General features: G+C 41.9%; 1 protein-coding gene across 1 annotated transcript in view; it reads right to left on the bottom strand.

Moving 5' to 3' along the window:
* Positions 1-4,569: 4,569 nt before the first annotated feature.
* Positions 4,570-27,880, bottom strand: part of EAF1 (ELL associated factor 1) — a 29,350-nt gene continuing 6,039 nt past the window's right edge. Inside the window, exons 3-6 of the mRNA XM_074988312.1 lie at positions 24,388-24,524; positions 21,891-22,057; positions 12,329-12,559; positions 4,570-6,960 (exon numbers count right to left, since the gene is read on the bottom strand). Coding sequence (XP_074844413.1) covers positions 6,914-6,960; positions 12,329-12,559; positions 21,891-22,057; positions 24,388-24,524 — 582 coding nt within the window. The 3' untranslated portion in view covers positions 4,570-6,913. The remainder of the gene's footprint in view (positions 6,961-12,328; positions 12,560-21,890; positions 22,058-24,387; positions 24,525-27,880) is intronic.

The following is a 27,880-nucleotide window of genomic DNA, read 5'->3' as shown; positions in this document are numbered from 1 at the left end:
TCAGAAGCACCTACATGATTTAGGAGCCCAAGTTTCATTTTGAAAAGTCAATCAGGAACCTCAGAGCCTAGCTCTTACTGTGACTTAGGCTTCAGTATAACTGAGTTACTTTTAAAATGGGACTTGAGTTCCTAAATCATTGGTGTTGCCCAGTGCTAGGGGGTGAGTGCTGCAGCAGTGGCTCTTCTGGTTTGGAATCTTCAGCCCATCTGCCTCTGTGACAGGTGACCAATGGGTGAACTCCATTGCAAATGGAGACATCAATACTGCACCCAGAATCCAGAGAAGTCTGCAGCAGTGATTTATTTAAAGGCATAATAATATTCCCTGTATTATTCACAATGACTGAGGATAACTAATGACACACTGATTTTTAAAAAGGCATTTAGAGGTGATCCTGACAATTGCAGGCTTGTAAGTCTAACTTCAGTACCGGGCAAATTGGGAAACCTGTAATAAAGAGTAGAACTGTCAGACACATAGTTGAATATGAGTGGCTAGGGAAAAGTCAAAAGGTTTTTGTGAGGAGAAATTATGCCTCACCAATCTACTAGAACTCTTTGAGAGGATCAACAAGCATGCAGACAAGGGGGATCCACTGGCTATAGTGTATTTAGATTTCCAGAAAAACTTTGACAAGGTCCATCACAAAGACTCTTAAGCTGTCATGGGATAAGAGGGAAGTTTCTTTCGTGGACTAATAACTGGTTAGAAGGAATAATGGTCAGTTTTTGGAATGGAGAAAGGTAACTCGTGGTGTCCCGCAGGGGTCTGTACTGGGACCAGTCTTATTCCACTTATTCATAAATGATCTGGAGAAAGAGGTAGATGATGAGGTATCAAAATTTGCAGATGATACAAAACTGCTCAAGTCCAAAGCAAACTCTGAAGAGCTTTGAAGGTATCTCACAAAATTAGGTGACTGGGCAACAAAATAGCCGATGAATTTTAATGTTGCTAAATGCAAAAAAAAATACAATTCCAACTGTATGTATAAAATAATGGGAATTAAATTAGCTATTAGCATTCAAGAACAGTATCTTGGAGTCATTGTGGATAGTTCTCTGAAAACATCCACTCGATGTGCAGCAGCAGTCAAAGTAGTAAAGAATGTTAGGAATCACTAAGAAAGAGAGAGTAAGACTTTCTTACTGCCTTTATATAAATCCGTGAATACTGTGTACAGCAGATGTTGTCACCTCATCTAAAAATGGCTGCCCTATGAGGAGATTAATAAAACTGGGACTTCTCAGCTGGGAAAAGAGAAGACTCCAGGGGATATGACAGAGGTCAATAAAATCATGATTAATGTAGAAAAAGTGAATAAAGAAGAGTTATTTACTCCATTTCATAACTCCAGAACTCAGGGGTCACCAAATGAAATCAATATGCAGTAGATTTAAAACAAATGAAATGGAGTATACAATGCAGTCATACTGTAGAACTCCAGCCAGGGGAGGTTTTGAAGTCAAAGACTGTAACAGGAATAAAACAAGATCTAGATAAATTCACAGAGAGGTCCATCAATGGCTATTAGCCAGGATGGGAAGGAATGGTGTCCCTAACCTCTGTCAGTAGCTGGGAGTGGGCGAGAGAGGAGGGCATCACTTGATGATTACCTGTTCTGTTCACTCCCTCGGGGGCACTTGGCATTAGCTGTAGTTGGGAGACAGGATACTGGCCTAGATGGACTTTTGGTCTGACCCAGTATAGCCACTTAGGTAGTTTTGAAAATCTTAACAATGGCAAGACAGATGAAGCTCAAGACTCCAAGACAGGTGGCCTTAAAGTTATGTTTACACTACCCCAGAAGATTGACCCACTCAGGGTTGATGTTCTGGGGTTCAATTTCACACATCTGGTAGGGACCTATCAGGGGTCAACCTATCAGTGGTTGGCAGTCGACCCCTGTACTCCTTGCAAGATGCAAGGATTAAGGATGGTTGATGTGAGGAACTCTCCCGTTGACCTTCTTCAGTAAGGAAGGACAGCCAGGTAAGTCAATTGCAGATACGCAATGCTAGCTAGGCAATTGCATAGCTAGAATCGACATATTTACAATCAACTTACTTTCCCTAGTGAAGAGTGCCTGAGTTCTACTCCCATAGCTACTATTAAATGTCATTAATGTTCTGTAGTTACAGGCACTATTAAACCTGCTGTTAGTGGATAAATATTGTTATTCATACTTTACAGATGAGAGATTGAAAGCAGACACTTGCAAGGTAACATTTTGAAAAGCACTGAGTGACTTATGCCTTATGTTTAGATTTTACTTTAGTAAGTTACAAGTCTCATTGAAAGAAAATGGGACTTAATTCTTGTCTACCCAGTAAAGAGGTTCCCCGACACATCTCTGTATGGATCAAATGAAACCAAAAAACCATATCAATGTTGCTTTGCTTAAAGCAGCTTAAACTACTTCCTGTGTGAATCATACCAGCCAGGCCACAGTGCTCTTTTTCCAAATAAGCACACTGCATTTGGGGCAGGGATCCCAAGCTGCTGTGTTCTACTAGGCTCAACGTGTTATCAGCTGTGTATCGCAGGGGATCATGGGCCACTTAGTAGAACTGAGTGGAATTCTGAGACCTGAGTCCAAACTCATGATTCGGTCCCGAGTATCCCACAATTCATTGGGATTTTGCTAGCTGGTACATTTTCAAATAGTTTCAAACACATTTTCAAATGCTGTCAGGCTGTATGGAGGAAAAAGCTATTGCAACACTTTCACCCTCTGCCCTCACTCACACAGCAATTCAGTGGCAGGATGAAAAGAAAACCTTACTTTACCCTTCCACTCCCGAGCAGTGGATGCCATTCACATCCTCTCATTCAAACACCGCAAAAAAAGAAATTCAAAATAATCTCTCACCAGAATGCATTTCCTAGAGCCACAAGCTATTGGCCACGATGAGGAATGTCTTGCCTGATGCAGGATTCAAAGGTGTGACAAGAAACCATGCTACAAGAGTAGCTAGCTTAGTCAATTTAATATGTACTGAAAATATAGCCAAGGAAAAGCAGTTGTACTTCAGAATGTGATAAACTGGCGAGGTTAAGTAGGGGAAAATTTGGCTTTATAGTACAAATCAAATATTGAGTCTGTTCTGGTATGGCTATGGTCTGAAGAAGTGGGTCTGTCCCACGAAAGCTCACCTAATACATTATTTGGTTAGTCTTTAAAGTGCTACATTACTGTTCTTTTGTTTTGATTACACTTTTGAGTGCTAGAGCTCATCTATACTTAACACGCTACAGCAACTCACCTGTGCCTCTCTGGCACTTCAGTGAAGACATACCTACACCAATGGGAGGATTTTCCTGCTTGTATAGGTAATCCACCTCCCCAAAAGGTGCTGGTGCTGTCTACACAGGGACTTAAGTCAGCTTAACAATGATGCTCAGGGGTGTGAATATTTTCACTGCCATAGTTAAACTGACCTATCTATTCTAGAGTAGACGAGACACTGGTCTAGACAAGTCCCAAGAGGAGAAAATAATGGGAATAACTCACTGCTGTGTTGTGCCTTGTGTAATCATTTTCAGCAGTGCACGAGTGAAAAGTAAGTGTAAACACTCACACTGTTTGTAACATTTCCAGTTTCACTCTTGTAAATTGCTACAGGTTGAACCTCTTTTGTCCAGCAACAGCTGTAATACAGCATTTTAGTTAGCTGGAAAATCACTTATCATGGGGATGGCCACGTTTCCCATACCCCCTTAAAGTTTGTTTGTAGCCACCAGTCTTGGCTCTCAGTGTTTTGTGCTGTTGTTTAGCTGTAATTTACCCTTACATGTCTTCCAAGAGCACAACAAGCAGTGGGAATGTTGGTAATGCTGCTGCTAGACAATTTTTAACTCCTGTGGTACGACAAAATCTCTCATTTGGCACCGGTCATGTTCTGAGGGTGCTGAATGAGAGAAGTTCAACCTGTACAGAACATTGGTGGGTCACGCCCAGACATTCCAAATAATGGAAACGCAAAGTAAAGAAAGAGGAATACTTAGATTGGTAAAGTGATTTGTAAATAGGAGGAATGGGGGAAAATGCCTCTATAGATGCTTGGCTCTTACATAGTATCAAGAGACCCATTAGCTCAGTCAGCTCATCTCCCTGCCAATGCCGGATTTGTTCCCTACAATACATGGTTTGAACAGACACAAGCAATGGGATTTCCAATGATTCCCTTAAGGCACTGATCCATAATCCTGCATCTCACTCAAAAAGGTTTTGTTGTTCAGCCTCAGATTTTCCCTCTAGTAATTCCTCCATCATTGTACCATTCAAGTACCATTTTAACAAGTCATCAGTTCCCATTGATAATTGACCCTGGGATCTCCAATCCTAACAGCATGAACCTCTGCCACTTAAGCTAAAGGAGTGGCAGATGTATAAGACTAACGTCCTCTGTGGATCAGCCATTAAACGGGGACGCAACACAGTGAACAGGTTACACAATAAAGCGTGAAGATTTGCCATAAATAAAAATATCCTTCCACTCCAAATAACTCCAAGCAACATTTCCATTAGTTTCCCAGTTAAAAAGAACACACACATACATTGGAATTGATAAACTTCATTTTTTATTTAAATAAACAATTTGAAAGAGAAAAAATTATAAAGGTTTAGACTGCAAATTTTTTACTTATATAACTGTAAACATGCATATGTTTAGCCTATAATAAAGCAAACAAACTTTAGGCACAGGTATTCTCCAAATAGTTACATGCAATTCAACTTTGTGTTCCTGAATACCCATTTCTCTGACTCTAGAGAAAAGAACACAATCGAGAACATTTTCCTCTCAGCTTTTCTTGTAAAGCCAATTGGTTAAGTGTGGTTTCTGAGAACATGGGATGTTCCAATTTGTTTTTCTGGAAGATTAAGGAATACAGCATGGTTTCCTAACAGGCCATAAAACCTTTTGAGGGAGTGGAATACAATTGTGATCTATGCCGACCTTTGGAGTATGTATGTTTTAAGTCCTCTGGTTTCATGAGTGTGAAATTGCAGACATGATCACAGGCAACATCTGGTATATTCCTTTTTATGTTATCTTATCTCCTTTCAATTTCATATAATCTCTGAATAATCAGAACACATCCTATGAAATACTCCATATTTTAGAAGGCACAATGCAACCACTGACTAACTTATAATGCATTGTTGCAGCAATTAGATATTTCGTTGCTTATTTAAAATGTAAGTCAAGGGAAATTCAGGATGATATTTTGGAAGCAATGTTATTACTAATTAGATTGCAAACACAAATTCAGTTAAATAGCTACTATACCAAATTTTAAGAACAAAGCTTTTACAGCTCGCTAGAAGAGAGCATTGGTAGTCCCTTCACTCACAGAGAAAAATCAAATCATTTTGGTTATAAACCAACTGTATTTGTTAGTTATGTGTTAAAATATGTATACATATATTCTTTTTAAAATCAGATATTTTAAAAACATATGTACAAGAAAGATGCCTATTTAAATACATATCAAATGCAGGGTTTCTAACCTTCCCTCAAAATCCTTTGTGCCCTCCAATTTATTATGCTAAAAACAGAAAAACCCTAACGAACAGGGCAACAAAACCACACAAATGATGGTAGACTACCACTGATAGACAAAAGCCAGGCAAAAAGAATACACAGCTCTGAATTTTCTGGTTTGTGTTAGAAATACACTGCCACTTTTCTTCTGCTGTGTAGGCATTGCTGAGACTGAACCCAGTGCTGAGTGGGCCGCACAAACCTCGTGCACCACAGTTCAGTCCCAGGTAAGCACAAAATGAAACAAACCAAATCTTACAGGACTAAATGTTTATTGCTTGTGCCGTATGAGAGCCACACCAAGGAACTGCTAGGGAAAACTCCATGCAGGGAACCTTGGAGATGGTGGGCTTCTTCCATCTGCATCTGATAATTGTTTATTCCTCCGTTTGGTGTAATCACCTGGCAGCAATGGCCCTCTGGTTCTGCAGTCACAAATATTTTTTCTTTGGTTCCAAATGGAATATTTTGGAGTAATTTAAATAAGGCTGGTATTCTATATTTAAACCATTTTCACTAGCAACTGAATACCTGAATGAAGTGAGTCCAGAGGTGACGTAACAGAGAAAGTTGTTCTGGTTGTTATTTAACTTTTGTAAAACAACCAAGAACATTACTTTGAAAGAATACCTGTCTGCAGTGCCCATGTTACACACACACTGTGTGTGCATGTGCGAATGTGCAGTTCTTTATGAAGGTAATTTGAGCAGCTTCTGGTATTGTTTCCTTTCACTATGGAGGCAGCAACTCAAGTTGTATTTAAAATAATTCTGTAAGGCATTGGTGTGACAAGGTCATGATTGAAGAAACAATTTTGTAACTTCTACAACAACTATTTAAAACCACTCCCACATCACATTTATCCATAAATAGCAATAAAGGCATTACAAAACCTCCAAACTGAAGACGACAGTTTAGTGATGAAATTTAGATTATGCTCCAGCTCTCGGGAGATTTTTAATGAAGCATTAGTTCATGTCTGTCCTAAACATGTATCTTGACTTACTCTGCTGAGTATCTCCTATGAACCTAGAAACATTTCAGATACATCAAGAGAATATGCATTATGCTTTACAGATTGTGAAAAGATAGGAACATGGATTGGCTTGTCCCCTGTACATATCTATTTAAAACTTTAAATGACTAAAAATATACATGAAATATACACTTAATACATGAAGTAAAATCCTCCTCAGCTTCTGTTTAAGACAATATTTGATATTCCATGTGGTTACACCGCTTCTGTTAACATTCTGCGCATGGAGCTGTTTCCATGCCAGTTTCCTCATCAGCACTGGGCTCACTAAAAAGTAAATTACTTCTTCATGTATATATGCAGAAGAAAAAGAGAAACCTCAACCCTAATCATCACTGTCACTCCCAGACTCACTCAACTGCAAGTCATTTCCTATTGGGGGAAAAAAACAAAAACACCAGGTCAGAAGTTAATTCATACTTTGATTATATTCAAAATTGAAGAATTATTGTATTTAAACTGGAGATTTACATCAGATTTACACAGAAATAAACATGAACAACCTCTCAGCTGTTTGTCTAATACAAACATTCTCCACATTCAAGTACATTAAAATTTGCAGAGTTCATTTAAGGCCCTGCCCAGACAAAGCTGAGTCACCTGGCTGGCACAACCACAAAAGATGCTGCTACTGTTCAGAAAGAGGCATTCCCCTTCTTAGCTGCTGCCCAGCCAAAGTGCCACGTACAGCTTTTGGGCAGGACACAAGGAAAGCCACTGGCTCCATCCACACTATTAAAATAACCCTTCTTAAAAGGGAGCAGTTTCAGCTGTGAAGCTGGGGCCTTCTTGGGGGCAGTTCTGTGGCCTGAGTCATATAGGAGAGGTCAGGCTACACGATCACAGTGGTCCCTTCTGGCCTGTGGCTAAAGCAGGAGCGAACATTAAAGTGCCAGCATCTCTTGTATTGGGCTGAACATATTTGGCAACTTTGCTGCAGAAGTCAGTGAGGAAGGGGAAGCCAAGGGATGCTGAGGTCAGAAGCTGGGAGACCCAGAGCCCTACTGTCTTCACAGTATGTTGCAGGACTCCCCATTCTATGGGATTTGCCCCCCTTATGGGGTGCAAAGGCACAATGGGTGGGTGGGTGGGGGGGGCTCAGCAGGGTGGAGAAGGAGTGCTACCCAGCTCTGCTTTACCCTCCAGCGGCAGTTCTGGTTCTGCCCGCGGGTCCTTGCTGCAGCTGCAGCCCTGATTGCAACCCCCAGTCCCGACTATGACTCCTGATGTCCCTGACTATGGCTCCCCTTTGTGGTTCTCATTCTGTTCTTGGGTGTGATTCCTAATGGGGTGTGTGTGTGTGTGCAGACAGGTTCCCTTATAGCTAAAAGGGGGCCATGATGGGAAAAGTTTGGGGATCATGGGCATGCAGGAATTGTCTGCTGCCTCTACTGCAACTAGGGTGACCAGAAGACCTGATTATATAGGGACAGTCCTAATATTTGGGGCTTTGTCTTGTATAGGTTCCTATTAGCCCACCTCCCCCATCCTCTCTATACATTTTTCACACTTGCTATCTGGGCACCCTACTTGCAGCAATTCTGGTGGACATGAAAAGGGTCTTCTCCATGCCAGGATAACATACATGCTTTCTTTTAAGGTGGCCTATATCATCTTTCTCCATATTCCTGCAAGGGAGCTACTTAAAACAACTATTAAAAAAAATATAAAAAGGACAGTGACTCTTTTCTAGGGGGGGATGCAGGGGCTTCATAGTATGGCAGGCCTTCCCCTTTAGAGTTGGCCCTCATCTTACACAAATATCAATGGACTATAGCCAAGGACACCAGTTCACATTCCAAGTACAGCAAATCTGAACGCCTCAATAAGGGCCTATCCAAGGCCCATTGTCAATGGAACGGTTCCCACTGACTTCAGTGGGCTTTGGATCTGGTCTTTGTGAAGGTCTAAATACAAATTAGCAAACTTCACGTTTCTCTCTAGTTGGTGGACTAATCAATGATAATTAGCTACACCAGATTTCCAATGGACATTCTATACTGTACTGACAATTACTCAAAGACATATAGATGAACATGTTCATTCCATAAAGGCACCCAATTACCCTTTTGCATTGCACCAAGAGACATACTTACAAACACCACAGGCAGAATTAGGTATGTTTTGTGAAAACCAAGGCCCATCTTACTGGAAATCTATTAAGCTATTTTTCTCCCGTGGATAAATTGGTTCAACAAACGTAAATGCCTACTATTCTTTACAGAATAGGCTGGAAAGAGCTAGGGAGTCAAATCGCCCTCTGGTCTCCTTGTCACCCCAAAATTTAACGGCCCCACTGCTCCTGTCCAAATAGGGACAGAAAGAGAAAATGAACCACCACTCCAGCACCAAGTTTCAACTACCTTTTAGGTACCAGAACTCATCAACCCCATCTCTCACACCTTTCTGGGTCTCCCAGCTGGGTCGTGATAGTTTTTACAATGCAATTTTTCCAGCAAAAAAAACCACTGTAGCTCAATAGAAACATAGGTGTACCATAAAAAACTGAATTCAGTATAAAATTCAATAATATAAGCAACCCTATACTGATGGCATAGTTCGTTTTCATATTTAATTTACCCAAGCCTTCCACATTTGAATTTACCTTAATCTGCTGCAGAACCCATTGGCACTTAGCACACAGCACACATTTTAGGTCCAGATTGTCACACAGAATATGGAGAAACCAGACAGGGGACCCAGCAATTTGACCAGCCATAATTGCATCACCCTTGCCCATCTCCTATGGTGGGCAGAAACAGGTCTCTATACCATTTCTTCACATCCTCACGTTCTTTACGCATTTAAACTGGCAGTGAAAGATGGCTGGGACAGCTATGCGCATGGCTGGGTTCAGCAATACAGAACAGTGGTTTCCAGCTAGTGTGCCACAGCACACCCTTGTGCCATGGGAACTATCCAAGTGTGGTGCGACATTTCCTCAACTTGCCCTCGTGGTGGCTCTTTGCAGAGCCATCCCGAGGGGAAATGCTGACCCCACAGGACCCCGTTCATGCTGGGAGGCAGCTGACATGCTGCTTCCCGGTTCAAATGCGCTGGTGGGTAGCCCGTCCCCACGCCCAGCTGTCGCAACAGGAAGGGAGGGCCGGAGCCTATTGGAACTGGTATCAGAGGGACAGCCGTGGTGGTCTGTATCTGCAAAAACAACAAGAAGTCCTGTGGCACCTTAGAGACTAACAGATTTTTTTGCAACATAAGCCTTTGTGGACAAAGACCCACTTTGTCAGATGCGCATGCTTTAAATCCTGCCTCCTGTCTCCAACAAGCTAGTGGGGAGGGGAGCCTGCTTTCAGTGGCCAATTGCTTACCCCACATCCCTAGCATGGCGTTGAGCAGATTTTCAGAGTGTTCGCTGTCTAAGACAGTATATTCTGTGGCGGATTTGAAACATGAATGCATCTGATCCTTATTTAACTCACTGTATGCACTACTATGTTGGAAACCTCCCTAGTAAGACCATAATCATAGGAAATGTAACGTTTAAGAGCAATCAGTTAAAAAGCTAAAAGAAATGGGTGTGCTGTGGAACTGTTTCTCTCACTGGAGTGTGCCTTGTTACTGAAAGGGTTGGGAACTACTGATATAGAAGGGGAAAACATTTGAGAGGGGAGTGACGTGCAATTTTGCTGCTCCTGTGACCTTTTTCTGACCTCTCCGAATGTGCACTCCAGAGATGCTGGCTTCACAGTTTCACCTCTCTCAGGGTGGAGTCCTGTGATTCTCCCACCTTTAGACTGTCTTGGAACTTAGAGATCAGACAGCAGGTAACAGCCTGCGTGAGACACAGGACACCCTGCCTGCTTTACTCCCTCCCGCCACACGGATGGTCTCGCAAGGACTCAAGGACAGTTACCTGTTTCCACAACTGGTGTTCTTTGAGATGTCTTGCTCATGTCCATTGCATGTAGGTGCATGTGCTCACCACGTGGGCTGGTGCTAGAAGATTTTCCCTTATTAGTGTACCCATAGGGAAGCTGGCTCAGGTATCCCCTGGATTAGTGCACATATACTGTGCTGAAAGGGCGCTGCCAGCTCCATCCACCCTCAGTTTCTTCTTGCCGGACAACTCCAACAGTGGGGCAGGAGGACAGGATGTTGAATAGACACTAGGAACACATCTTGAAGAACACCAGTTACAGAAACAGGTAACTATCTCTTTCTTCCAGTGCTTGCTCGTGTGCATTCCATGGAGGTAACTGCAAGCAGTATGTCTGGAAGGGGAGGGAGTACATTGACGTGCCAATACACACAGCTTGGTTGTGCAACAAAGGTGTGCACTAAAGATCATGTAGCAGCTTTAGAAATCTCCAGGTCAGGAACATTAGTGAGAAAGGGTGCCCAGGAGGCTTGCGCTCAGGTTGAATGAGCCCCGACAGGTGGGAGCACAGGTGGCTGAGCACCCACCAGCTGATAGCATGTCCAAATGCAGGAGGTAATCCAAGTAGAGACCTGCTGCGCAACAATGAATGCTGAGACAAGCAAGATCCAAGCATCATCACTGGTGGGAAGAAGGAACTGAGGGTGGAGGAGGCTGAGGTGCCCCTTATAGCGCAGTATGCGCTACTCCAGGAGGCACCTGAGCTGGCTCCTCTATAGGCACTGGTGCATGAGGTAAGTGCACACACCTACGCTGCATGGCTGAGCAATAAATCACTTGGAGAAGAGCAAGCTAGAGCGCGACGCGGCAGCGTAATATGTTTATTATATGGTATGATCTGAATTCTCCTATGTGATGTGTGATTAAGTAGAACAGCACAACACTGAGTAAGGTGTGGGTATTACAGGCATTGCAACAGCTGCATGACTGTGGGAGACAAACCGTAATCAGAAGTTTTCACACCTCTTGGATGGAGTTCTAGGAGAAAGGTGTGTTGGAATAACTGGGTTATCTCAGGGGGTTAGCACTGGACCTGGGGGCTTAGAACAAATGGGCTGAGAAGTTCCATTTTGGAGAACAGGCAGAAGAGAATCAGTGTTCAGAAAATGCTCCAGAGAGCCCCAGGAAAGAAAGAGCGCTGTAGTCTGCTCAGAATCTAGAAGTCTAAACCACCCAGGGGAATTCAGAGACACATAGGGCTAAATTCCCCTCACAGCCATCCCAGTGAGTGGTCACAAGGGGGCATCTACTATGTTCTGTAACACCTTCCTGCTTGTTCAATAGCCCTGCTATTAAATAAAACTAGCATCCCAATAACCCAATGCCGCCAGACAGTACCTACACCAATGCCCGGGTCACATGCTGTATTGTTCAGTCATTACACATTAGCACCAGGTCCTTCATGCATCTACATCAACTTCTAGTTAACAGACACACATGCACAGGCTCTTCATGAAAGGAATAACTATATATGCCCAATCCCATATTTTCAAAACTCAGATTTGTTAATTAAAGGAAAACAAACAAACAAACAAACAAACAAAAACTAATTCTCCTCCCCACTGGGGCTTTGCTGAGGGCTGGCTCTGAAACCCACTGAACCCAATGGGAGTCTTTTGGGTTTTGGCTCAAGCCCCTGTTGCCTAAGCAGCCTCTGTAACTTCAAATAAATGAAAGCCCTTTGTTATATTTCAGCCTACGTACATGCAACTGCTTCAGATAAATATTTGGTAAACTATATTCTATCTATGCCTGCAGGTATCTATGCCTGCTTCCAAAATCTATGCCTTTCAGCGGTGTCACAAAGGTTCTCACAGCGACAACACACAAGCCTTTACTTACTGAGCGTGTTCATTAGCTGATTGCTTCCTTGTGGCCTGCTGGTGCCATTAGCAACAGCATTTCTGTTGTTGTACTGCTGGGCTGGTGGCTGAGAGGGGGAAGTGTGTGCAGTCTCTTCTCCGTCACTGCTAGAGCTTTCGTCATCACTCCCAGAAGAGCTCTCAGAGTCTGACGAGCTGCTGCCACTGCTGCTACTCATCTGTTCAATAATTTCAACTTCTGCTCTGAGCTCTGGAATAAGATGGGCATTTGTTAGGTGAAAACATCAAAAAGCCTCTGTGCATTTTGGGAATGTTAAAATGCACCAGCTTTGTCAGGTATATAATTTACCCAGCACAATGAACAAGTCAAATAACTCAAAGCAAAAGGGAGAGAGGTGAGAGAGACAGCAAAAGATACACGCAATTGGGCCTAAGTGCTGCTGCTGAATTTAGAGAAGAGGTTATAATCACTGGTTCCCTGAACTTCATTTCTTTCACTACCACTTCTGCGTTGTCTACTTTTTAAAAATCATTCCTCATTGTATTATTCATTTACTGAGAGCTCATTGTGCCAGGCACTTTACAGACAAAACAGGCATAGAATGTCAGTGTTCTGGAGACAGGGTGGAACAGCCGACACAATGGGCAAAGATATCAGATGCACTAGATGATTTCCAGCGCAGTCCATCAAGCTCTCACATGGAACCCACGAGGAAAAGGGAAAAGAGGAAGACCTCGGACAATGTGGAGATGGACTACTGAGACTGAAGGACAACAACTGGGGTGCTCCTGGAGCCAGCTAGAAGTTTTGTCCCAAGACAGAATGAAGTGGAGGAGACTTGTGATGACCTAAGCACCAGGCGGAGTACAAGGGTTAAGTAGTAGTACGTATTAGCACGTGATTTATGAGCCTCAGTTCCACTAAAAAACCAGTGGGATTTTGGTTTGTTTGAAAATGATATCAGATGCAAGAAATGACTGTTAAATTAGGAGAGATGGGGACGACGACAACAAAATTATGAAGTTGTCTCGATCTGCCATGCACACATCTTAGTGCGATTCCAATGGGAATACAAAAATTTATCACAAATATTTGGAATAGTCATATTACTCATCAGTGATAAAGTTTAGGCATCCCAAATCGTATTATATTGTTGTGTATTTTAAATATTCCATATTACTAAAACACTACTTGAAGGATCTTTTGAAATATTTAGCTGGAATTACAACTGTATCCAACCAGCACAAAATTAAGCATCTCATTATTGTAAATCCAAAGGTGCATGGGTCAGAGAGAGGAAAATAATAAAACTAGCATTATTTATATGATGAAAGCACTCAAAACCTTCAGAGTTCAGGCATGAATGTGCTGGATATTGTACATACACATGGTAAGAAGTGAGTTCCTATCTTGAAGAATTTATAATCTCATAGAAAAATGTGGACATCTGTTTTCTCCCACTCTTACAGATGGGGAACTGAGGCACAGAAAAATGTAAGTGACTTCCCCAAGGCTATACAGGAATGCATTAGCAGAGCTAGGGTTTGATCCAAATATTCTGGGTCCTACTCTCGTGCTTGATTCACAAGACCATCCATTGGCGCTGACTTCCAGATTTCCTAGAGGTACTCAAAACCCCCTTTGTCTGAGGTCCCCTGGTGTAGAGCAGGAGAGAGCCGCTTTTAATGCTAGTCCTTCTCAGTTGCGGCTTTGCAGCCCTGCTCAGCAGCTGCCTGAGAACTTGGGTGGGGAGGAGGCAGCTTCCACTCCCCGCCTGGGCTCAACGGCTGGAGACGGGAGTGGAAGTTACCCTCCCAGCCAGGATCTCTCAGGCAGCCAAGAGGCACATCCCAGGCAGGATTTCTCAGGCAGCCGATAGGCGCACCCCTGCCAGTATCTCAGACATCTAGACCATGTGTTGCTCAGGCCTGCCCCCACTTCCTGCTCCCCTTCTTCCCCCCAGTGCCTCCCACCCACCAGCCATTATCAGCTGTTTGGTGGTGAGCAGAGCTGGCATGACTTAGGGGGGGTTGATCATGCTTGAAGCAGGGGTCTGGACTAGATGACCTCCTGAGGTCCCTTCCAGCCCTATGATACCATGATGGGGACAGAAACACCTGATTGATCAGCACCCTTTTTTTCCCCTCATGAGACCTCCAGCCCCAGAGCACTCTGGGAGTTGGTGCCTATGACAGCACCCTTTCTTTGAAACCATCCCCCAAATGACCTTGAACAGAACTTTTCTGTACATAAACATGTTTTGACATCATGGCCCAGGTCATGCATGATCTTGACTGTTTCATGAGTAAGGCTAAATACTGTATCTGACTGGAAAGGAGAGGGTTCCAGATTCCCAATGATACAACAGCCCTCCAGGGTCAGGAAATAAGATGAAAGCACTCTGCTAGGCTCTCAGCCTTCACTGTATTTTGGCAGTGAAATCCATTGGGTAATTATGCATTAGCTTCACATTTTCTTCCATTATTTTAATTTTGCTACTTTTCAATTTGTAAGCCAGTGACATTCAAGTTAAGAAAACAACATTATACCTGTACAGCAGAACAACAGACTGTCTAAATTAAAGTGTATTGTTTGGGGAAACGTGGTTGTTTTTGCTAGTTGGCTGCTGAAGAAAAACATACCAGTGATGTTACCTTACAGTTCATCTGTATTTTATTCTGTTTTATGCACCTTCAATAAAGTTCAGAAGTCCTTGAAAAGCACTGGGCATTTAGAACTCCCACTAAAGCCAGTGGGAGTTGCAGCTCCTCAGTATTTGGCAATATGAGGCCGTAAGTGCCCTGGCACACTAGACAAAAGTAAACAGCTGGATTTTGATAGGTTGAATTTACAGAGATGACAGATACAAAAAAGGTTTTATAGTGAAATTCATCGTTTTATTTACAAGTCCACAAGAGGCAACAAACATGCAATTACACATTGTAATTTTTAGTTGTTTTTCCAAGTATAACTGCACATTAAAGTGCATCTTAAAGGAACCAGTGATTTCCTCAGCATAATTAGCTATTTCTGTTCAATCTTTTAGATTTTAAAAATCCTCTGTCATTTGATTCTGTTGGATTTAAATGGCTGGGCTGATGGTAACAGATAATGTATCAATCAAAAGTGATTTCTCTCTCTCTTGCACAGCTATTCTGGAATGGATTATTTTGAAATTACACTGCTCTGTGGACGTAGCCTTAAGGCCACAAGGAGACAGCATGTAAGATGGTATGAAGGTGATAGAAGGGAGAGGAAGAAGGTAATGAAAGGGGTAGAGGTTGGCCTCAGTGGTGGGTAGGAAGAATGCAACAAGAGACAATATTCAAGATGAAGGCTGCAGAAGAGGTTAGATGGGAGGTTTGAACTGAATACAGCGGGTATGGGGGGCCAAGAGAATAATTCAGAGAGAAGTGACATGCTCTGATGTGCAAAGAAGATAGTTTTGGCTGTTGACTTTAGGGTGGAATGAAGAGGTGCAGTATGGGTGCTGAGCATGTGAGAGAGAAGGGTAGTAAACAGGACAGCAAATGACGAGAGAATGGAAAAGTGTTTTAGTTAGTTAGGGTGGAGGGGGAAGACGTCTTGAAGAAAACAGCGGTAGTATTCCTCGCCATCGCTGATGTGTGTGGAAGAGGAAAGCAAGGAATATTAAGAAAATGGCACTAAAACTGTGAACCTTAGGGAAAGAGCAGGGAAGCTGGAGGTGTTGTCAGCAGCAATACAGAGCGCTTAGGAAGGGAGATAAGTAGTTCAGTTTGGACTTTTTTCTAATCAACTGCTGCCTCTTGGGCTTGCAGTTTTCTTTCAAATATCTCTAATCTTTTCCCTCAGCTTCATGCACCTAATACTCTAAATTATTCATCTGCGTAGACGAAAAAAATGTTGCCTTTGCTGATGTCACAACTGCTCTTACATGGTTAAAAATGTGTCATGCAGAGTTTCCACAGGACTTTTAGGAAGCTTTATGAAATCCCAGTTGCTTCAGCCTGTCAAAGATGGCGGCTGAGTCAACCACAAGACAAGGTCCAAAAGAAAAACAAATCTGTGTTATGTCATAAATGGTAATTTCCTGCTCATCTGCTCTGTTGTTTCATCAAGGCATTTATCAGAGCAATCATCAATATGGATGCCTTAATGTTCTGGTGTCATTTTTTTTTAAATGTTGGATGATTACATTCATCATTTATATGCTGTATTTTACTGTGAAAAGTCAAATGCTTATTAGCATATTTTTCATTCCTTAAGACAAAACAAACCATGCTAATATAATATTGAGGTTGGAAAAGTCATAAGAGTCAGAAATACAGAAGTTAATATTTAAAAAAAAAAAAAGCCAAAACCCTTCTCTATGTAGCATATGCTAAATATGTACCTTAATGAGTGCACACCATCTGGCAAAGTTAATATTACTCAGAGAACTATAACTTTTCAGTTTTGTGAATTTGATGTCTCAGCTTTAGTGATTTAATTAAAAGAATAAGGGAGACAAAAACATTCTTTTTGTTCTACACAGAGAAATCAATATAAGGTTTTCTGGATTAAAATAAAATTATGCTCAAGAAATCACTGGTTCCTTTACCAACAAATCTAATTTCTTTATATATTGTGTACAGTGGTCAGCATAATGAGGTCCTGGTTCATAACTGCAGCTCTTTTAGGTGCTACAATTATAAATATGAATAATAAACAAAATCTACTTGATTTCTTTAGTAACTAAGAAGAGGAATTTTTTTATCTGCATTCCATGGCTGAGTTGTATTTTACTCTGTTTTATGCACCTTCAATAAAATTTGGAAGTCCTTGAAAAGCATTGGGCATTTAGAACTCCCACTAAAGCCAGTGGGAGTTGCAGCTGCTGTGTATTTGGCATTGTGAGGCCATAAGTGCCCTGGCACACTAGACAAAAGTAAACAACTTGATTTTGATAGGTTGAATTTGCAGAGATGACAGATACAAAAAATGTTTTATAGTGAAATTCATCAAGTTTGATTTACAAATCCACAAGAGGCAACAAATATGCAATTACATTTTGTAATTTTTAGTTATTTTTTCAAGTACAACTGCACATTAAAGCACATCTTAAGCACTTAATTCATAGTTTTCCAGAAACACATGTTCCTGTACTTTTCCCAGATACCACATACCTTAATTATGTCAACATTATTAAAAACGCATCTGTTGTGATTAAATATGCTTTATAAATATGTCAACAATTTTTTCTATACCTATCACAATATGGGCATTCATTCTCTTTGCACAGTGACATATGATCAGATGCAGATAAGTATTCGTAGTGCATGAGAGTCTCACCTGCATTCTGGCCCCTGGATGATTAGCAAAAGGGCTGCAGGGGCATAAAGAGGGCCAACCTCCTTCCGCCCAAACCAGTAGGTAGGGGATTCCACTGCTGCTAGCACTGCAAAAGCACCTCTAAATCTGCCTTCCAAAGACCCTCATGCATGCCACAGAGGGATGGACCTGTCGAAGGTGGACCTGTCTCAGCATGCTGTGAAAATTCCGGACAGCACAGCAGCCCACAGGGCAACCTGAGGCAGCTGCTGTAATTTAGAGGAGACCCCAAAGTTGTGTTAGTTACACCAGGGGCATCTCAGCCCCTGAAGCATCTTTGGATCAAGAGGCTGCAAAGATGCCTTATGGCCACTTTACACCCAGCCTCTTATGGGCTGAGAGTTCTGTGCTGCACCTGTTAGGGACCCAACACAGAACCTCACGCAGTATGCATTTCTTTTGTTCTGTTCAAAGTATGTCTTTCTACAACAAAGGAGGAGATGGCATGAAACATGAAGAAGAAAATTCCCTTAGCTTTTGAACTCTTTGGGGGTAAAGAAGAAATACAGGACTCCCAAGGAACAAAGGCCAACGTTCCCTCTAATTTTGCTCACCAAGTGAAATTAATTTTTGTTATGTGCACTGATATGGAGGACTCAGGAACATTTAGAAAAGCTACAGAAGCATAATTATTCTGTGGCCAAGAACTAAAATGTTGATAGATCCATCCCCTCTCTTACTGGGGCTCTATATGAAGAGTAGGTACACTCTGTGAAATACAACTGGTCTCCCACAAGGTACTCTGAGGTTCTCTACAATACAGGACATTCAGATGCTGGTGAAGTTATCACGCAGCCAGGAAAGTCACACTTTAGCACAACAAGTCCTCTGTTTTTAGAATATGAGGAAAGAATCTCTCTGAAGTAACCAGACAAATACACAACTTTCACTGCAACAATGCAGCCTTTAGTACTGTATACCTCTCTGTAAACATGTCTGATGATTATGTAAGGCTATGTCTACACAAGGAGCACTTTACGGCTGTCAGACTACTGGTATACTGTACTGCCAAAGCACTCCTAAGGCGGGCGCAGCTATATTGGCAATTTGCTTTTGTGCCAGAATAATAAATTTTTTCACGCACTGCTCCCTTCTCTCACCCCCGCCATCAGAAAACAACCTATACTGGGAAAAGTGTAGTTTGTCTAGTACAACTGCATCTACAGTAGGGGCTTCTGCCAGCACAGCTGTATTAGATAAGGATCACACAACCTCACAGCTATGCCAGCAGAAGTCTGTAGTATATACTTGGATTAATTAATATTTGCTTGTAAACTGTATGATAAGAACCATATCAGTTAAATTGATTATTAACTTCATGTATCTCCCTGTAGTCCCCTTGTTTGGCTGGTTGTATGTATCTGAAGAATCTTCTCCGGGAAAAAAAATCAGGTAAAAACAGTGGAAAAACAACAGGAACTGGAACTAACAAACCCTCACGCTCAACATGTTTTTTCAGTCAACATCCTGATGTTCAATGCATTAAAAAATGAAGGAGAGACTAAAATATGCTCCTAAAATCAACAATCAGATTTTTAAAAAGTAAAAATGTCATGAAGCAATATAGTCTTAATGTAACAAAGAAAAATATCTTCCCTTCAACTGCTCTGTCCACAGTATACCATGGAGTGCACTGCCTGGGTAGAACGGACTTGGGCAGAAATTGTGTATGTCTATCCCCAACGGGCCTAAACTTTTGGGTCCACATACAGAAATGCTGAGATTAGAAACACAACGGTGCTGCTCCAGTAGCAGATTATTTAATTTAGGCATTCAATCATTCTTTCCCTCCCAAGGTACCTGCATAATTAGGGCTCTACCAAATTCATGGGCATGAAAAACATCACCATGAAATCAGTTCTCCTCCTGTGGAATCTGGTACTGTGTGTGCTTTTACCCTGTACTACACAGCTTTCATGGGAGAGGCCAGCGAGTCTCAAACTGGGAGTCCTCACCCAAAAGGCAGTTGCAAGGGGGCTGCAAGGTTATTTTATGCGGGTTGCAGTATTGCCACCTTTACTTCTGTGCTGCCTTCAGAGCTGGGCAGCCAGAGAGTGGCAGCTTTTGGCCAGGCACCCCGCTCTGAAGTCAGCGCTCTGCCAGCAGCAGTAGAGAAGCAAGGGTGGCAATACCATACCATGCCATTCTTACTTCTGCATTGCTGCCTTCAGCACTGGGTAGACAGAGAGTGGCACCTGCTGACTCAGGGCCCGCCTATGCAGGCAGTAGCACAAAAATAAGGGCGGCAATACCAAACCATGCCAGCCTTACTTCTGCACCCCAGCTGGCAGCAGTTCTGCCTTCAGAGCTGGGCTCCTGACCAGCAGCTGTTGCTCTGCAGCCATCCAGTGCTGAAGGTAGTGTCGCAACCAGCAGCAGTGAAGAAATAATGGTAGCAGTACCGCAAACTCTTTCCCCCATAACCTTGCAACCACCTCACAATTCCTTTTTGAGTCAAGACCTCTACAATTACAACAAGGTGAAATTTTAAATTTAAACAAATGAAACCATGAAATTTCCTATTTTTAAAAATCCAATGGCTGTGAAATTGACCAAAATGGACCATGAATTTGGTAGGACCATATGTGTAGTAAATATACCAATTAAATGGCAGTGTGGTTCATACTGAGCAAATTTGATCCCTGTCCAACTCAGACGCGAAGCTTTTGTACCAGATGAGATAGCCAACTGTGATGTTCCATCCAACCCTGATGATGTGCATCTTTTGAGTTAATATGACTTTTGTGGAAAAACATCTTGAAAGAGATTAGATTATGAGCAGAGATGGATGCTCACATACCAGAGGTAGGCAGTTGAGATGACTACGTTGACAGAAAAAAAATAGATAATATGCTAAGAAGCCTTAAAATGAGATACATAAACTATAAACTACCAGTCATGTACCAACCTCTAATGCTTTAAAATTCTCATTTAACTTTTTAAATGAACAATTATAAAGCAGTTTCAGAGAGGTAGCCATGTTAGTCTGTATCCTCACAAAACAAAAAATGCACTTCTGTAGCACCTTAAAGACTAACAAAATACTTTATTAGATGATGAGCTTTCAAATCCAGATCTAAAGAAGTGGGTCTCTCCCACAAAAGCTCATCACCTAATAAATTATAATGTTAGTCTTTAAGGTGCTACAGGGTGTGGGAGCACGAGCACCTGGTGGCCGGGCCTCACTCGCGGGGCAGAATGACTGTACACTCCATCCTGGAACGCTATCATATAACGGCGGGAAGGGCTGAAGCCAGGCCAGGAGAAAGAAATCAGAAAGTTGACAAGTAGTTGGAGAGTCCCCAAAGAGAACATCCTGACAAGTAGATAGTAAGTCCCCAAACAGAACATCTGGGACAAGTAGCTGGAAGCCCCCCAAAGAGAACATCCTGGCTGTGCGATATCAGAGGGTCCCGGGGGGAGGTTCAGAAATTTACCAAGGACAGAGGAAATCTTATAACATGTTCTGACAGGCTGGGAGGACAGAAAGCCCAAACTGGGTAACAAACGCTTTAACTGGCCAGGTATCGAACCCCCAAGTAAGAAACAGTATAAAAGGTGATTTAGCAGGGACAAGGGTGTGGGCTCCTGGATACCAGGCGGAGGCTGGCAACTTCCAGTCCAGACGGCAGACCCCGGCCTGATCACCCGGACGTCACCACCACGAAAGGTCCCAACCAAGCCGTATCTCTGACTTGAAGGGCTGCGGTAACGTAGGTGTTGGTGAGATGTGGGAGCACTGGATGTTATTGGTAAGTCACATGTAATTGTATACAGCTATGTGTAACCTAGTGTTTAGCTTATGCCAAATAAATAAATATATTTAAGACAAATGTTAAGTAGTTGTAGTTATGAATAAATGAATCAGTCATTATTGGTAAATATCACTAGCTGGACTAGCTGGGGCTGTATAGAGAATTATTGGGACTTAGAACAGCCACAGGGCATTGTGGTGGTCACAATCAGAGTGTTATTGTTCCTGGTACTCATAATACTGTGGAACCCAAGTTGTAAAGTAGACACACTGTATCACATATTGCTGCTATACTATATAAGGCTGCTATAGAGGTGGGGTGGTCAGTCCCAGGCCACCCGACCCCCTCCACTGTATCAACCCCCACACGTACCCACGGGACCCAAAATAGGTCGGCACATCATCACAGGGCTGCTTTTTTGTGTTATGAATTATAAAGCAGTAGAGTAAATAAATAACCCCAAACAAATTTACCTCTCTTAATGTCATCTAGCTGAGGTTCAGGTGAAGGGTTGTCTTTCAAAGGGGAGGTTTTAGGCCCAGCAGCTGACTTGGATGGGGCTTTGAACTGTGTAGAAGGCTGAGAGGCTCGGGCAGCCTGCTGTTCTATTCGTGCCTGGATCTTACTGCTGCCCTCAGCCCTGAAACAACATAAAAAAAAAATCAGTGGTGCCATAAAACTGTGCTCATTTGTTTCAGTAACATCTGTATTAATACATAATAGCTGCGTCTACACGTGCACGCTACTTCGAAGTAGCAGCACCGACTTCGAAATAGCGCCCGTCGCGTCTACACGCGTCGGGCGCTATTTCGAAGTTAACTTCGACGGTAGGCGGCGAGACGTCGAAGTCGCTAACCTCATGAGGAGATAGGAATAGCGCCCTACTTCGACGTTCAACGTCGAAGTAGGGACCGTGTAGACGATCCGCGTCCCGCAACGTCGAAATTGCTGGGTCCTCCATGGCGGCCATCAGCTGTGGGGTTGAGAGATGCTCTCTCTCCAGCCCCTGCGGGGCTCTATGGTCACCGTGGGCAGCAGCCCTTAGCCCAGGGCTTCTGGCTGCTTCTGCGGCAGCTGGGGATCTATGCTGCAGGCACAGGGTCTGCAACCAGTTGTCAGCTCTGTGTATCTTGTGTTGTTTAGTGCAACTGTGTCTGGGAGGGGCCCTTTAAGGGAGCGGCTTGCTGTTGAGTCCGCCCTGTGACCCTGTCTGCAGCTGTGCCTGGCATCCCTATTTCGATGTGTGCTACTTTGACATGTAGACGTTCCCTCGCTGCGCCTATTTCGATGTTGGGCTGAGCAACGTCGATGTTGAACATCGACGTTGCCGGCCCTGGAGGACGTGTAGACGTTATTCATCAAAATAGACTATTTCGATGTTGGCTGCACGTGTAGACGTAGCCAATGAGTTTAGACTGAATGCAAGTTTACTTTGCACCCTGTAGTGAATTATGCAATACAGTGAATTATAGAGTTTAAATACAATATTCTAAAAACCTACACTAACTGGGCACATAGCATCACCCCTGCCTTCCTCGGAAAGCAAGCCACAAACCATAAAGTGAGATCCTTATTATCTATTCTCTAAATCCATGTGAGGGTTAGCAATATCTTGTTCCCTGTTCACATAACAGTAAAGGTTAATACATTTACAGTTACATAACATCCTGAATGACCCACAAATGCTGCACAAACATTTAGAAATGAAATACAGAGGAATCACTTCAGCCATCACTAAAATGCAGGTAACTGTTAGGAGATGCATAGCAAGCCTACCCCAGAATTTTACAACAGGAATTATTCTCTTTGATTACATACATCATCAGATGAAACTTATTATATAAGGGCAGTGAATTGCTACCAATATTAACTTATGCTCCTGAAACTACAGAAGAAATTTATGTGAGAAGGATGTAATTCTTATGAAACTCCATTTCAAATTTTAAATTTCAAACCAGTTTCTTGCCAAGAATACCAAGGGATCTTTAAAGACCAAAATGATGATGATAACAGATTTACATGTCTTCTGAAGGACCTGCCCTTTAATAGCCCAGGGCTTTGGAACACCTTGTGCATGTACTTAAAGGGAACTGACTCAGTGAGAAACATGGCAACTACTTAATTACTAGCACCACTTACAGCAGCCTGGATTTGTTCTTTGGAGATCTCCTATCTATCTGCCAGCCAGGTCTCGGCCTGCATCACTATAAAATTTTAGTGAGCTCCAAGTCAATGTTTTTACGACTGCAGTAATACAGGTTTTTAATGAGTCATGTTTTTAAAAAATATTTAATAATTGAATGCTCTATAGAATTCAGGTAACATGCATTCCTGACTTCTAAAAAAACTTGATTCAGGGACTACTATGAAATGTTTCATCTGATCACTTTCTACAGTTAATTTGTGTGCTGAAATATGGCTACCAGATCAGCCAGAAGTTCTGGTCTCAACAGTATTTTAGGCAATTGCCCACAATATTATTTATTTGTTCCAGAGTTCATTTTTCAGGATCTTTAACCATAAAGAGTTTGGACTTTTGCTCTATTTTATATATTATCATCTCCTTGATGCAGCCATGTTCCTCACTCTAATTACTATACATAACAGAACTTCTGCAGGAAGTTTCTAGGTCCATTACTTGCATCTTCACCCATCTGCTTCACAGGTTATGACTTCCACTTTCTTCAAAAAGAAATCATTGAAAGCCATCCAATTTTTGACCAGCTTCTAAATCAACACTGTCTAATAATGAGTTACAGTTATCACCTTTCAATGATGGAGAATCTACTAATTCTGGACTATCTGCTACAATGGAGATTTCCATCTTTAGGCATGATAATTTGCTTAATGATGGCCAAGAAACTCAGCAATTAACACTACAACTAAATTCACAGCCATACTTAAAGGTGACACTATTAATGTGACTCTACCAAGAATTCATCTTATTAACTGCAGGTGCCCCAGTTTTACCTTGTTTTCTTGACTTGAATGCTACTACTAAGTTTTTCCAGCACATATTCCCCAGTGTCATGATTGATAATAAGTACACAGTCCTTCTGGTATGGTCTTTTATTTCCTTTGAACACAGTCATTGGAGGAGTTGAGCCCTGGGATTAAAGAAAAAGCATGCATTCATTTGTTTATTCTCACACTATACAAATTATTTATACACAGTAAATCTTATGAATGCATGCATGCCTATGACCCAGTATCAAGAAGTTATCATTTACTTTGTATTGTACTGAAGTGTATGTTCATTTAAAGAATGAATGAATACATTTATTTATATACACCAGATATATATTCTTCTTCACTCACTAGTCATATTATGCTTTTAATCATTTTGTATGGCTTTTCAGTGACAAACACACCTACTCTTTGGTTATTATCATTTGCAGTTCTACTTTCCATGAAGGTAACTACTGAATTTTATTAGTTTTCCCTGACAAATAGCAGAAACCTCCCAGATACTTTCACCAGCTCTCAAAATCCTGGCTTTGGATATTGCCTATAAATGTTATTGCTCTTTCAGTGGAGCTGTGACCTAATGAAATGTATGTGTACCCAGTATATCATTTAAACTGCCTTTGCAGTTAATTCATCAAATAAAAAAATCAACACTGCTGTCTTATGGAGACAGTATTACACACCATACATTAGCAACAACTACTTTCATAAAATAGCTGTAGAGATACAGAGAAACGTGAATGGTACTTACTTACAACTGAAGAGGAGCGCTCAGTTTCAGAGAACTGAAAGCAATCTTTACACAAGTTCTTGTGAAGAATCCTGAATTATGCAAAAGCACAAGTTCCCACACCTACCCCCTTCTAAAGAGAATAAAATGTCTTCCCACTTAAATAATGCAGACTAAAATGTTAAGCTCTCAGCGCCATCAAAAATAGAGTACACATAAATCTAAAATAGTTATTGATTAACATAGAGCATCTATCTCTGGATTATTCAGAGACGATGCCGTAAGGCTGTGTCTAGATGAGCGCCAAATTTCGAAGGGGGCATGGTAATTAGGGTGTCGGTAGTTTACTAATGAAGTGCTGTCAATATCTCCCCTGCAGCAACTTCAAAGCGTTGGCTTGTGTGTAGCCACGGGTCAGCTGCAGGTACTTCGAAGTGCCCGTGCTACATCAAAGTCCCTTTACTCCTTGGAGTAAAGTAAAGGGACTTCAGTGTAGCGCGGGCACTTTGAAGTACCCATGGCTGACCCGCAGCTACACACAAGCCGGCACTTTGAAGTTTCACGCTTCGAAGTTGCCGCAGGGGAGATGTTGACTAACGAAGTGCTGCATATTCACCGCACGCAGCACTTCATAAGTAAACTCCTGACATCTTAATTACCATGCCCCCTTCGAAGTTCGGGGCTAATCTAGACACAGCCTAACAGAGGTTCCAATATGGACAAGACCATATTCTCATGTCGTCTTCACAGATATTTCAATATTTCAATTTTACTACATTTGGAAATTAAAAAGTAAAAAAGGATTGGACAATACAAAATAAGATGAAAGTTAAGTCCTTCTCATCCTTGACAGATAGAGAAGTTAGACAAACACATAAAACACAAATATGATGGAAATTGCTGAAAGCTTCCAGTCCACCATTCCTATTCTGCGGAAAGCCTGGAATAAAGCGAAGAGCATAATCTTTGCTGAGAAACAAAGAGAAGAAACTGAAGTTCCAATGAAGTATATCAACAGTCCCTCTCCCATGCTTAAAATAAAGCAGGTATGTAAGAGTTTCAAGTACCTAAATGCTATGCAACAGAAGCCAAAATACCACTTTACATACTGCTCCATTACAAAGGCCAAAAACCCAACGAGTGGAGGAGCTAAAGTCTAACCAGATTGTGACAAAATTCATAAGTAAAACAAGAGACAAAAAGAATTCCTCATCAACTATTTGACCATCAAATACTAAACCTCTACATCTACAAAATCCCTGTAATTCCTGAAACTGTCCACATGCTGAGAGAGACCAAAACAAATCTCTACCAACCAGTGATACCCCCTGGGTTAGCAAAACTTCAAATGTCAAAACAGGAACTTGAATCCCATTCGACGGCTAGACAGCAAGTTCCATTTCTTATTGGAATATGGGATATGAGAAATAAAGCAGGATTCATAACCTTCTTGTACTGTTTTATCAACATTTCAAGAAAGGGAACCTTTGGGATCATATCCCATCACTTTTCAGCAAATTGTCCATTTAACCAGCCTGAAGGCCAGCGCAGTGCATATGTTACTCCAATACTGACTGTGTGCAGTTTGGTTAACGGGACAACCCATTAGAACATAAAAAAGACAGGTGAAACGGAAAGCTCTCCATTCTCATAAAACAGTCCATTAAAATAATCTAATCAGAACAGGCATCTGGAAAGGGGATGCACGAGAAACAGTCAGTCACTTAAATATATAGGAACAAAATACTTCCCAGTCAAATTGGAATATTCTAATTAAGAAGGAAACATAACTGGCATTAGTTACACTGCTGTCTGCTTTCAGAATTACTTCAGCAAGATTAGTATACTTCAGAGGTTAAGCTGAGGCAACATCTCCTATAAGAGTTAAGGTACCATTATTTAGAATCACAAAACACTAGGACTGGAAGGAACCTCAAGAGATCATCAAGTCCAGTCCCCACGCACTCAAGGCAGGACCAAACAATCATCTACATTATCTCTGACAGGTGTTTGTCTAACCTTCTCTTAAAAATCTCCAATGATGGAGATTCCACAACCTTATAGGCCATTTATTCCCGTGCTTTACTACCCTGACAGGAAGTATTTCCTAACGTCCAACCTAAACCTTCCTTGTCACGATATATGTCGTCGTTTAGTCTTTTCATAATTTTTTTTGCTCTTCTCTGGACCTTCTCCGATTTGTCCACATCCTTCCTGAAATGTGGTGCCCAGAACTACACACAATAGGCCAGCTGAGCCCTAACCAATGCAGAACATAGCAGAAGAATTACTCTCATATCTTGTTTGCGACACTTCTGTTTACACATCCCAGAATGATGTTTGGTTTTTTTTGCAACAGTATCAGACTGTTGAGTCAGATTTAACTTGTGGTCCACTATGACTCCTGCATGCCTCTCTCAAATACTCCTTCCTAGACAGTTATTTCCCATTTTGTGCACGTGAAGCTGATTGTTCCTTCCTAACTTGAGTACTTTGCATTTATCCTTGTTGAATTTCATCCTGTTAACCTCAGACCATTTCTCCAGTTTGTACAGATCATTTTGAATTATAATCCTGTTCTCTAGAACATTTGCAACCCCTCCCGGTTTGGTATCATCCGCAAACATAATTTATAAGTGTACTCTCTATGCCATTACCTAAATCATTGATGAAGACACTGTATTGAACAGAACCAATCCCAAAGCTAATCCCAAGGAGCCCCACTTATTATGCCCTTCCAGCATGACTGAGAAGCATAGATAACTA

The sequence above is a fragment of the Carettochelys insculpta genome, chromosome 2 (genome assembly GCF_033958435.1).
Source record: "Carettochelys insculpta isolate YL-2023 chromosome 2, ASM3395843v1, whole genome shotgun sequence".
NCBI lineage: Eukaryota > Metazoa > Chordata > Testudines > Carettochelyidae > Carettochelys > Carettochelys insculpta.
This window is presented reverse-complemented; position numbering and strand designations above follow the sequence as displayed.